The 14,109-nt window shown below is 38.7% G+C and overlaps 1 protein-coding gene across 1 annotated transcript in view; it reads right to left on the bottom strand.

Annotated features, from left to right (window-relative positions):
- The window catches only part of dbndd1 (dysbindin domain containing 1), a 28,419-nt gene that overhangs the window by 11,702 nt on the left and 2,608 nt on the right, over nt 1–14,109 (bottom strand). The window contains exons 2-3 of the mRNA XM_066714097.1: nt 9,634–9,777; nt 2,011–2,148 (exon numbers count right to left, since the gene is read on the bottom strand). Of these exons, the coding sequence (XP_066570194.1) occupies nt 2,011–2,148; nt 9,634–9,777 (282 nt within the window). The remainder of the gene's footprint in view (nt 1–2,010; nt 2,149–9,633; nt 9,778–14,109) is intronic.

The following is a 14,109-nucleotide window of genomic DNA, read 5'->3' as shown; positions in this document are numbered from 1 at the left end:
TGTACTAGTGCTGTGCCAAGCCCATAAAGCTATCCAGAACAGTTTACACTGACTAGGGTGAATAGAGCAAAGAGGGGGTGTTACAGAGCTTTGTATTAATATTTCTGACTTATTTTTAGTATAAATATATATCCTTTATAAATTATGCTTTGATTCCAAATATACTACCTTTTAATACCTTATTGTATTATTATTATTTTTAAAATATGCACCCAACCACTCCAATTTACTACTTATGTGATACAATTTTTGCTACCTACACACAACCTGCATGTTTAACTTGGCCTTTGCATGCATCTTTGGAAATACAAACTCAGTTTCCTTATTTATTAACCATTCCTCTCCAATGACATTGCATCTGTTGCATTTGTAATGTTCTTGAGAGACATCTATGGCTTATTTGCTTTGGACAATGCCCAAGTTAGTAACTTATGTGACAGTTTTACAAAAGTAGTCACTTAAAATGCCAAATAGAACAAATGAGCAAACAAACAAAAATAACCTATTTCATAATAACTAACCTCTGGGTCATTTAATAGTGTTCCTAGACATGCAAATCATAAATACTCTTGATGGAAATGAGATAATTAATACAAAAATGTTTATATTGAAATGTGTGCAATAATGTCTGCATCTGCAACCTTTTGCCTTACGTATAATGAACTAGAAATGTAATTCCACATAACAACATACCTGGTAACGCCTTTGTGATTCACACATAATTTAATTATGTCTCCATACACCTGCTCTCCCTCCTATTCTCCTCCCATACACATATAGCTGAATGCTATTTTAAAACCAAATCCCTAAGCGCAGGCACATATACAGGACATTTCATCCCTTCTCACTGCTTCACACAGCCTTTCAATAAAGCTTTCGGCATTGCATTTCTGTTCAACGCAGCAAGATAAACAGCTGCTAAAAATCACAAATGAATAATAGTTTCCATTATCCCCTAATGCTGTGTTTGTTGTTGTTGTTGTATAAGGAGAAGTTAGGGCAGGGGGGATAATTTTAGAAGAAATTACAAGGGGATTTGATTTGGGAATGAATACTGAGAGGGGTGGATAAAGTATAAGTATAAAGTATATCAAGCTCTTCAGTGAGAACAGGACCAGAGTTCACAAGTGGAATAACAAAGTAGAATCTTAATAAACAAATTACTGGGTATTGCAGTTCATTGTTATTCCCTTATTCATTTAAAAATATACCTTTTGTTGATGTTGATGCAGTGTAGGTACATACCCCCACTTTATTCCTTCTTATTTATTTCATGATTAACCCAAATGCACGCACATTTCATATTTATTTGTAATTCCGTTCTGGTATGTGCAATGAATGGCTTTACAGGAGCTTCAAGAGAGGTAAAATAACCCTCAGAGGAAGTGCCTATACCACACCTGCACTGCCAGCTATTTCATTAAGTTCACATTGTATTGCTGTTGTTAAGTTAGGCACAAATTGGATCTGGTCTTGGAGAGATTCAGTAAGTCTTCCCTGACAGGTGAGATTTGTCATTGCCTTAAGCCTCTGATTTTAGTTGCAATTGTATGTCAGGGCAGGAGATAAGCCATAGATCCCCAACTAGGCAACAGAAAGAAAGGCTAAAGCCCAGGATTTATTTTTACAAAACTGCTGAAGAAGCACCTTCAGCCAAATAAAGGTACTATTGTAGTGTACTGTAATTTATTTATTCAGAAACTGGATATTTACAGTTTAAGCAGTCACCATAAAGTAAAATTATAGTAAACCCTGTCAGCAGTTTTAAACAGAATGGTCATTGTATGTTTAGTACACCTCTGTCTATAGAAACAGAATTGGCATGTTAACAATAGTGATCTTACTGTTTTTAACGAACCCAATGTAATATAAGCTTTAGTCAATAATACACTGCTGATGAAGCCCCCTTTTTCACAGAATTACTAGTGTACCTTCTGGAGAACATTATGCTGAATGAGTTGGATTTTGGCATTGCACTGAGAGCCATTGCTAGATATGAGTGTGACTTACTGGCCGGGGATTCGTTCTGGTTCTCCTCGTCTGAGTCGGCAAACACCTCTGCCAGCTCCTGGTCGGACATGTCTGTGAGCTCAGTGAGGTCCAGAAGGTCGAAGTGCACCTCCAGGGAGGACACACTGCTGAGGGGCTCTGAGGAGGACAGGACAGGGACATCAGCATCACACTAACACCCACCAAACACTCCTCGGCTGTCTACTGATGGACTCCTTCACCTGTAAGCTGTAGTACTGTGAAAAAGCTTCAGCTCATTACAGCTTGTTTTACTTTTTATGAAATCTAAGTGTTTATTCCCCCATGAAATATAAAACAGCTTTTTTTAGGATATATTAAATATGAGGAAATATTTTGAAATAATAATATTCTAGCTCTGCGGAGTGAAAGTGTGAAAAGAAGCAGATAGCCCACAAATGTATGTTTTAGAGCAGTGGTTCTCAAGCCTGCTGGTTTTTGTTCCAAACCGAGCTCTCAATTACTTCATTGAACCCTTAATTGAAGTAATAATTTGCTTACATTTGATTTTTTAAATTGTGTAACTGATAAAAACTCAGTTCTTTAATGAGATAAGTTCCTTATACAATGTTATACTAACTTAAAACCCCTACTGTTTAAAATAATTAAAAGGCTCTGATTTAGGAAATTGTAACTTCAATTAAGAGTTCAATTAAGAGTATAGTTGGAACGAAAACCAGCAGGGTTGGGGCTCCTCCAGGAACAGGGTTGAGAACCACTGGTATAGAGGATGTATACAGTGTCTACATCTCTCCAATCTCAGTACAAAGCTTGAGCTGAGTTGATTAGAAGTTTGTTTTCCAGAAATGGGAAACAACTATAAAATAATGAAAGAAACTGATTTACAACCCCAGAGAGAGAGACCCGGGGTCAAATGTATTTACCATGTTTTTCAAAATACTTTTAATATTGTGTTCCCCTTTATTCATCAAGGTGAGTCCTTATCACAGCACTACCAGTTCAATCCTGTTCACCTCGCCTATTCCTGGTCTTCTCCCCCTGGTGGCTGTCTGGATTAGAAGCAGGTTGACTCGGAGTTTGCTGTGACTCATTCCATGTACATGTTTGGCTGATGGGGAGATGGAGGTGTCTGTGGATTTCTGCCAGGGCAAAGCTGTCTGTCCCGTTAAGCTCATTATGTGGTTTAATAACTTGATGCAGTCAGACCAGGCATTGGTAAGGTAACATTAGGTCCACTTCCATGTTCATCAGACAACAATAGGGTGCTGGACAATGCTTGGCCAAAATGGTTGCTGTATTCCTTTGATAGATGAGTTGAGGAATTCTGTGGTATTCACTTACTGCAGGTCTCTGTTTTTTTCAATTTCCTTGAATGATTTTTCGGCACATTTCTCCTTGAACCCACTGTGTTATACTCCCAACTTTGTGACATGGTGTATTCTAGTGTTGTTACATGTACAAGCCCTCACCACACAATTCCAGCGGTGTTGGCAGTACAGCGTTGCCCAAAATATCAATATCAATATTGATATAAAATGCTTCATACAGGCAGTTTGTAAAAGGGCGTCTCAATGCTCTACAGAGAGCCTGGGAGAGACTGCAGCTTTAAGAGAGAGTCGCATCTTTGTCAGACCACTAGTCAGGTGGAATTCGGTGGTGCTTTCGGGGCCGGGCTTTTGTGCACGCTACGCTCACTGAGGGTACACAGCAGCTGAGTGGCTCCCTATACACTGAGAACAACGGGTCGGTTTAATTAGACACAAAAATCAGTTGAATGAGGCTATGCAGCCACACAATAGCAATACTGTGCTCCCCAGCCCATCTGTTGTGGTCTAAATACTAAATATTACAGTGACTGGTGTGTACTTGTCTGCCTCAAAACACACTATAGCGGCTTGCTGTATTATTTTTGTAGAAAGTATAGTATTTCAATATATGTATTCACTACAAAATACAATATGAAACATGTAGGTGCCCTTTTAAAAACTCACATCAACAGTTTTGGTACATATCTGCCTCTACACACAGGTCATTTGGTTTTCTGTAAAACTGTTCACAGTAGTGCTTTCTACTATTTTACTATACCGTCACTGTGTCTGTAGCAGCCTGCTGAATCACTGGGGTGCCGACTGGAAGCAGAGGCACCCTTCTGATTTTGAAGACTGTTAATTAGGATTAAGCTCACATCGCCTAGTATTTATCTCAGAGAAGGTCAGCCAAGATCACTGCTTATCTGGGGTGTGTGTGTGTGTGTGTGTGAGAGAGAGACAGAGAGACAGAGAGAGACAAAGACAGAGACTGAGGACTCCCTGCATGCCCCTGTTCCTACAGCTGCCACCCAATTCTCACTGCGCTGCTTGGCGTGGTACCCTGGAGCATCCTGCCTCTACACTGACTCATCAGCAGTGTTCACTTCTCTGTTGCAGATTGTAGAGAGATGAGCCGGACATGTTCAAACTATTTAGGTAATGTGCCGGCTGTTTGTTTAAAACCTCTGTTGCACCCTGTGTATTTCAACTGCTCACTTTTAATTATTATTATTATTATTATTATTATTATTATTATTATTATTATTATTATTATTATTTATTTATTAGCAGACACCCTTATCCAGGGCAACTGTAAAACTGTAAGGCATTGTATACTTGAAAATATTTCAATAGCAGAAGAAAAGTGGACTTTGGGAAAGGAAGACTGCTAGATTATCATGACATCAAATGAACCATTTGCATTGTGTTTTCCGGGAAGAGGTATAGAACAGATAAGATGACACTGACTAACTGAGCCACAGAATGCATTTTGAGTGCATACAGTCTCATGTGGAACATTTGTTTGGCCCTGTGCATCATGTTTCTGTATAAAAAGCATTCAAATAAAAGAGGCTAGGGAAACAGCTAAACCCTTATTTCCAGGTGGAGCCTGACATATGCACTCCTTGCTTGTAAAATAAAGAGTTGCCCAGATCATTTGTAAAACTGGCGAAGGCTGTTTGCTGGGCCGAGTGCTCGCCGACCACATCCCTCATTCTGTCAGCAGCGTGAGAGCAGCAGAGCGCAGCCTCTCTCTGACACAGAGCGCTTCCTACCATTGAGAGCAGAGGGTTCCTCCGGGCCCCAGTGGAGGGGAAGGAGTGAGCTTTATTTTAGTAAGCAATTTATCACTGATCTGAAAGGGGCTGTAAACTGCTTGATAAATATAGCCTAGATAATAATAATAAGAAACTGTGAAATATGTAATCTGCAAGAAGACCAGTGTGGACTGGTATCATGAGTGCTAGTGTTCTAGAGCAGGGGTTTCCAATCCTTCCCCCAACCCTGCTGGTTTTCATTCCAACCGACCTCTCAATTACTTAATTGAACCTTAATTGAAGTAACAATCTGATTAGATTTAACTTTTTAAATTGTGCAATAAAATAGTTGGTTCTTTAATATGTTCTTTATACATTTCTATAGTTAATTTTAAATGCCTACTGTTTAAAATAATTAAAAGGCTCTGATTGAGGAAATTAATAGTTAATTAAGGGTTCAATAAAGTAATTGAGATCTCACTTGGAACAAAACCCCACAAGGTAGGGAGTTCTCCAGGACGAGGGTTGGGACCCAGTGTTTTAGAGCAGTAGTTCTCAACTATCATCCTGTTGTACCTCTGGAGATCTGTAGTCTTCCGGTTAGTGTTCTGTCTGAGCTCTCGGTGACTTAAATAGATCATTACCTGAGCTAGCTCAGATCATTTGACAACTAACATTAATTAAAAGGTGTCAAATTATGCCTTTATTGCTTAATTATGTTTCCAATTAAGGAATTCAGAGCTCAGATGGAAGAGAGCCACAGACCTAGAAAGTCATGGTAGGTAATAATACTGTAATGGAAGATTAGTTACATTAAGACTGAAAGTAGAAGGAGCTCTTCTTTACACACAGTGGCAGGGGATGACACATTTATAAAGTGGAAGCTGACTCTCAATGTATACTTGAAAATATTTTGCCTACCTCCAGTAAAAGGCTGTCAATTCTTCACAACATATAAAGGTTATCAGTTATAATGTTAGGTAAAGCAGTATCGTGACTTCAAAGGGGAAGTATTAAAGGAGCTCTGAGGGACGGGTTCAGAAATGATTACTATGCCATGCATTTTTCAGGGCACATTTCTCTTTAATAGGGGATTTTGCAGCTACAGGATTTATAGTTCAATAATAGTGATGCTGGTCTTAGAGTCGGGGGGCACTTCATGTGGCTTGGGAGATATGGCTGATCTAATAAAAAAAGTGTAAAAATAATAATAAAAACCCAACAATGCTCACTTGCACTTCATCATTCTTCACGGTAAGTCTATAATTCAGTGCCTGGAGTTTTACAGTGGTGTCCTCAGCACCTTATTGAGCAATACAACATCTCGGACGTGCTGTTTGTAGAAACCTGAATAAATCAGCCTTTCAAGTTTAATGTTAGTGGGATTTGTTTTTATCAATTCATCCATTTCACCTTAAACCCATTGGAATCTAAAGCGTTCTGTATTTGTGTCTTAAAAACAATTATCAAGTGGGTGGATTAGTAGAAAACAATACCAAGGGGAGAAGCTGATGTATCAGCAAAGGTCTTACATCCTGTGGAAGACAGGAAGCTGCCCACCCAGCCCCAGCACACTCTTTCTCTATAAAAGAGCAGACAAAAGAAATGGCATCCATCTCCACACTCTTTGTTAAACACTCTAAGCCTGTTATTTTAGTACCATACTACCTGAACATGTGTTTATTTATTTATTTATTTATTTATTTATCCATACTGATAGATTGATTTAAAAGGGATTTTGCCTCACTGTGGTTGTGATTAATCTATTTCTATACTGTTCTTTTTCAAAGCTTGTGACCCAATGTGTCCAGTCTCAGCCTGATCATGCAACACAGTCTGTGATGAAGGAGAACTAGTCTCAGTGCTGAAGACTGAAGAGGGAGATCAATCACGAGCCAAACATTAACCATTTTAGAATACCAGCTAAATTCTACATCAAACACGACCCCTAGAATCAATTCAGCAAAAACTGGGACTTGAATGGCTTCTTTCAGAAGTCATTTAGACACTTTTAAAGTAGTGATATCAAAGCAGAATGTTCAGAAAGCAGAGTGCAGTCTACTTTATTTAGTTTTATATGAGATATTTTGGCAAGGAAACAGGTTAAGTTATTGAGTGAGTGCTTGCAGTATATATTTGAAAAAAAAGACTTCTGCTGATACAGTACTTAAATCATTCATGTCGGGCACAGTCCAGGATCAGGATTAATAAATCAGATCCCCTGCTGTATCTTTTACAATGGTACTAATACTAACATTTAAAGAGCAGTATGTGAACTGTACATGCACAATATTTTACAGGGTATTAAATTAACTCAAGCAAAAATGAGAAGGATACCGAAAGTGGACTCAATTGTATATTTTTGTGCACACAGGAACATGTTTGAGCATTTCTGCAAATGTACAATTACATTTAATATCAAATCTTAAAATATATATAGAGACCTGTATTTATATTTTCCCTTTTGTCTTTTACTTTTTACTCTACCTTTCTTAATTTTTTCAAATGTAATCACCACAACTTAAATAGGCTTTTAAATAGGCTTTTTCTGAAAGTGTCTGTCTCTTCTCAGCTTTATCCACCTTCGATGTAGTCACACACCAGTGAGCATTTATGACAGGTTCTGGATAAACGCCTTTTACCCCCTCCGTGTGCTGCGATCCCAACATGCTACCTTCTTTCCAGGGACATGAATATGCGAGTGGAGCTGTTGTCTTTGGAGCTGGCATAGAGACCTTTCGACAGGCACCTTGGAGCGGTAAATCACTATGGATGCACATGTTTGCAGGAGATATGGGTGGGACACCTCTAGTTCTGCTCAAAGCTCTGTTCCTCACAGGAAAATAATTGCCTCACATTGCAGTCTGTCAGCTCTCTCTGAAGGAGGTCTGTAGGGTGTGTTCAATGAAAAACATGGGCTCTGGAAATTGCATGGAAAATTGAAAACTGAATTTGGACAAAGCTTGTAGATGGCAAGCTGCAACTACCTACCTCACCCTGGCCTTGAGAGCAAGTGGTAATTCCAGTGCCCTGCTGTACTACTGAACTAAGACAAACCCCAACCACAAAAAAAAAAAAACACTTCATAATTTAGATGGTTGCCCTTGTGTGTCATGCATGGGTGGTAGCTACAACATAGGCATTAATATATTGAAGGCAAATTCATTTCTGCTTTTTTCAGTTAGCTTTGGACTGGTGTGATCCTACTCTACTCTTCCACTGTCTGCCAGGTGTCAGGGCCTACCGCTTCTGATTGGGAACTCATATCACCCTGCAGGGCTTCTCAATTGAACATTGAAAGCCCAGATATAATCAGGCCCTTGTATAATACGTGTTTGCTGCAGCTTGGAATAGGTTCAATTGCAGCAACGCCCAGCCAGAACAATTTTGGGAAACAGATAGCAGTTATTTTTCGGGGGAGAATATAATGGGGCTTTTCAGTTCACCCCAACGAACAAAGCACAATCCCTGCCCAGCAACGATCTGACAGACGAGCTCTCACAACTCTGTCCTCTAGAACACTATCTGGGGGTGTTGACGGGCCACAGTGAGGGGTGGATTTGTAGATGCCCAGTACAGCAGTACTGCACAACAGTAGCTTTAAAGTGGATACATGCTTTAAATGGGGAGTGAAAATAGCCCACATGGAACTAAGGACTGTCTTTTCCAAGGTTTTACAGAGATAAGAAATTCTGTATGGAGTGAGGTCATTTTCACAAATAATTAATTGTATAAATATCTTGGGCCAGATTAAATCAAAACATTGACCCACCCACTAATAGCAAACTACAAACCTGTTCATCATAGTGGTTAAATTTATGATTAGAAGAAAGTGGCATCTTACTAAAAATGAAGCCTCAACTGAGTACAATTCTGTAATTTTCTATTCAAAGTTTTGATATAATCCGGCCCCTTGTCTTGTGTTTATGGGAACCAGACACAACAGACTCATCTAGTGTATAATAATAATCTAGAGCTTCTGAGAGCGATTAGTTTCAATTTATGTAGCTGTAGTCATATTTTAGTTTGGTACAACTATTTATGTTTCATACTTCGTAGATTTATTTTAATCACACTTTACAGTTATAGTGCTGTTTAAAATAATTGCAGCTATTGCTTTAACTGAAGGATTGGCAGGAAGCTCAAGAGGAATATTAATAGATCCATAATCAGTGCACCCTCTCATTGTTGTTGACACAAGAAAGCAGCTCTGTTCTATCCTTTGTGTGAACGTGGGGAGGGTATTCATGAGCCAGTCTGAGTATACTGGAAATTGTCAGGTGGGTACAAAATGTATCCAGTCATTCCATAGCTCAGTACACAACAGTGACTCCTAGTGGCCTTTTGGGCACCTGCAGGTTCAGATAGTAAACAGTTCGAAGCTACATCAACTCATCCTATTGGTGCAATAGTTAGGCTGTAAGCATTTGGGGCTCACAGTAAGAAAAATACCATTTCAATTTCAAATTGGATTAAAGAAAGGGGAAACATAATTGAAGAACCCAAATGTATATATATATTAAAAGAGATAGTTCAGATAGTTCAGTCAACCCTCCACCCCAAGACTTCCCACTTACGTCTCCTCTCAGTGACCTGCAGCAGTCCAGAGTTGGGGATCGAGAGTCCACACTCCTCCTCTCCTGAGGGAATGTAGGATTGCTCTGAGGTCAGGTCCCCCGATCCAGAGGGCTTCAGCAGGTTCTGGACGTCTTTATTTGGTTCTGATGAGAACAAAATCATAATTTGATTGCCTGCTGCCCTGCATTAATCCCCTATGTTTCAGCCCTCTGGACTGGATATCAGATGAAAGTCTCCTTACAACTATTCTACCAAAAACAAAGCCCTTCACAAGTGATTCTGACAGGAAATGAAAAGGGTAAGGGGCAAGGGCTGTCAAAATAAATGGTGCCTTGCCTTTTTGCGAGCTGGTACAATACTTCCCTGGTGCGTTTTCTCTCATTCAGCTCTTAGAACCAGTACAAGGTGGTCTGAAAAACTTCCAGTCTTACCAGTGAAGAATTATCATAGTAACCATCCGAACAACTTAGGTTGAGTACATATCTTGGACTTAGGGACGTACGCGTAATGGAACTTACTCGATTAGACAACTGTGCAGTTTGGTTGCTCCTGAATTCTGTTAGGCACAGGGTTTGGAATCATCATCATGACTCAGAATAAAAGCTATATTGATTACAAATACTGTAGGAGTTGATAAGCAAGTTCTTTTGTTGGCACTACAGTCTTATCATAGGGCTTTATTTATTGCTTTCCACTGTGGACATTGAATTTAAAGACCTTATTGATTTTGTGCAATCCAAATTTAACCCACAAATCTGTGTCATTTGGATTTTCCATTATGCAGGTCCTATTTATTTTTAACACAGGAATTGTCAGCTGCCTGTGACAGCAATGACTGGCAGACACACATGGACACTGAGTCTAAAGGCTTTCAGAACAGAGATACTTCTTCAAACAGAGAGTTGTGTTAGAATGGAGAAAACTCAACCATTGTTCGAGCCACCTCCTTGGGATCATTCAAAAATAGACTGGATGTGATTCTTGGATCATTGTGTTTCCAGCAGAATGGGTAGAATGGCCTCCTTTTGTTTATACCGTAGATGCAGTGGTTGGCCAAGGAAACTTACTGCAGCAGATGAAAGACGCATCATGCTTGCTTCCCTTCACAATCGGAAGATGTCCAGCAGTGCCATCAGCTCAGAATTGGCAGAAAACAGTGGGACCCTGGTACACCCATCTACTGTCTGGAGAAGTCTGGTCAGAAGTGGCCTTCATGGAAGACTTGTGGCCAAAAAGCCATACCTCCGACGAGGCAACAGTGCCAAGTGACTCAACTATGCACGAAAACACAGGAACTGGGCAGCAGAAAAATGGCAGCAGGTGCTCTGGACTGATGAGTCAAAATTTGAAATATTTGGCTGACGCAGAAGGCAGTTTGTTTGCTGAAGGGCTGGAGTTCGGTACACGAATGAGTGTCTGCAGGCAACAGTGAAGCATGGTGGAGGTTCCTTGCAAGTTTGGGGCTGCATTTCTGGAAATGGAGTTGGGGATTTGGTCAGAATGAATGGTCTCCTCAATGCTGAGAAGTACAGGCAGATACTTATCCATCATGCAATACCATCAGAATTACAGGTTAAGAGTCTGGGTGTTGTCCTTGATAACACCCTATCTTTTGAAGCCCATGTTAATAACATAACTTAATCTTACTCCCTCATACCTTACTGATCTTTTTCATACTTATACACCTACTCGTACCTTTAGTTCTTCTTCGTCAACTCTTCTTGTTATACCACATATTTGTTTGAACACTATGGGGTCTAGAGCCTTTAGTTATACTGCTCCTTACTTATGGAATTCCCTTACTCTGGACATTCATAACATTTAAAATTCATATTTTTAAAATTTGTCTTAAAACGTACCTTTTTAAATTGGCTTATTTATGATTGTGTATGCATTGAGTTCATATTTTGTATCTTCCAATGTTTTATTGTATATCATAGTATTGTTTGCTTAATGTTGTTATTGTTGATGCTTTTATGGATTACTTTTTTGTGTTCTGTTTGTAAGGTGACCTTGAGTGTCATGAAAGGCGCCTATAATTAAAATGTATGTATGTATTATTATTATTATCAGGGAGGCATATGATTGGCCCCAAATTTATTCTGCAGCATTAAGAACTATCTTCAGCGTAAAGAAGAACAAGGAGTCCTGGAAGTGATGGTATGGCCCCCACAGAGCCCTGATCTCAACATCATCAAGTCTGTCTGGGATTACATGAAGAGAGAGAAGCAACTGAGGCTGCCTAAATCCACAGAAGAACTGTGGTTAGTTCTCCAAGATGTTTGGGCCAACCTACCTGCCGAGTTCCTTCAAAAACTGTGTACAAGTGTACCTAGAAGAATTGATGCTGTTTTGAAGGCAAAGGGTGGTCACACCAAATATGGATTTGATTTAGATTTTTCTTCTGTTCACTCACTTTGCATTTAGTTAATTGATAAATATAATCTATTAACATGTCTATTTTTGAAAGCATTCTTACTTTACAACATTTTTTCACACCTGCCTAAAACTTTTGCACAGTACTGTAGATCTTATATTTCTTATGAGTAGAAATTAAGATAAGGTGCATTTAGGACTGAAAATGGGAGGTGCTTCTTTTCACAAAAAATAATGGGATTTGGGAACAATCATACATGTAAAACTGACTCTCTAGGATTTTTCAAGAAATGGCTGGATTAAATATTTTATACTGATTAACTACAAGCAAGATGGATCTCCTTTAGTTTGCAACCTTTCATATGTAAACTGTGATTTCAGGCAGAAATGGTTTTGTTTTTGCTGCATGTAGCAGGTTAACGTTATGAATATGCCGTATATGTGCACAAATATGTGCATATTCATAACGTTAACCTGCTACATGAACTATACAACTATTTTAAACAGAAGGCAGGTTTGCTAAATAAGGCGGACACATTGCTTAAATCTCACTGAAAGTCATGAAAAGGTCGACATAATTAATGTGATATAAGCCAAATGAATTGTTTCCTAGAAAATAAAACAAAACAGACAGCAGGCCTCTTCAATCATGCATGTACTGTTGTCTGTATATATTTTAGTTTGATAAAGTAAATGGTCAATTCTATCACCTCACAGTCTTTAAATCTTGTACATAATTTACTGGTAAAGTTGTGAGTCCATACAGAAAAAGATCTCAGGTATGCCCACTGGTATGACAGTGAAGTTTTAGGCCTTTAGTTTCTTTTCAACATCCAAAGCACATTCTGTTTGGTTAGTCCCTACAGAGCTATTCAAATATTGACACTTCTTCTGAGATCGGGGCTGATGTGCAGCACACAGATGTTCAATCGTACAAGTTTTAATTTCAGGTTTGCCTTGCAACCTTTGCTTGAAGTAAAAAGTTCATATAATTTATTCAACACACATTACCAACAATGTAATTAATTTTTCATTTTCATAACATAAAAAGATAAAGTTGAATTGTCCTCTGGGTGAGCTTAAGATACTGGCGGCGCTTCTTCAATTATGCAAGAAAATTAGGTAACAGGTTTGTTTTTTGTGGTAAGACAATTTATGGGTTTTCAACCACCTAATATAACAAAACAACACAATTCAAGCATTCATGGCCCAACAGATACTTTGTCAGCATAATAAAATACGAACGGAGATTTTGTATCATCATTCAAAGCTTCAATAGCTATTCCTGGTTGAGCTGACAAAACTGCAGAAATGAAAACACTAATTTCACAGTTTGGAAGATAACCAGGATATTACTTGTTTTCTTAACAGACACCCTATTGATACCCATATTGATTATATCTTCCAAACGCTGAAATGACAAGCAGTGTGAACGCTTGTCCTGCCTTAGGCCGATTTCCACTCTTAAGTAAAAAGAACTCAGACTCTGTTCAGCACCAGTGTGACTCATTCTGGGGTCTGTAGTCATACTGCTGCAGTTGCTGATGACATTGAGAAGAATCTGGAAAGAGATCTGACAAATTTCTGTAAAAATGAATGTTTTAAAGGGGAACAATCACAGTCCCTAATTGGTGTATATGTACTCATGTGTTAGTAGGAGTGTATAAGTAAAGTTAATAATGGGACGAAGGTGGGGCATTCTAACATGTTTGTATAATATTATTCCTTAACATCTATGAGATAAATTAATGTCTTAATAATTATCCTCTGGAAAAATCCATTTGAATTCTGAATACAATCTAGATAGGGATAATACAACTATAGACAGACTGTACTCATCATGTTACGTAAAACAAATGATGTTGTGCTAAATACTTTTATGGTCAAACTATAATTTCCACAAATAAAATACTTATGATACTATGATACTATTGTTTGATACTTATTCCTTGCCCTTATGGTCGGTGGGATATTATAATTTATTCTGAAGAGTTCAGTAGTAGGCACACATTCTACATTATTTAACAGCCACAATGAGACCCAACTAAACCTCTAGAAGACTTTTAGTGGTAGTTTTGAAGAGGGGGTGAAATGACAGT

The sequence above is a fragment of the Amia ocellicauda genome, chromosome 9 (assembly GCF_036373705.1).
Source record: "Amia ocellicauda isolate fAmiCal2 chromosome 9, fAmiCal2.hap1, whole genome shotgun sequence".
Classification (NCBI taxonomy): domain Eukaryota; kingdom Metazoa; phylum Chordata; class Actinopteri; order Amiiformes; family Amiidae; genus Amia; species Amia ocellicauda.
The sequence above is the reverse complement of the archived record's forward strand: the minus strand, read 5'-3'. Positions and strand labels throughout refer to the sequence as shown.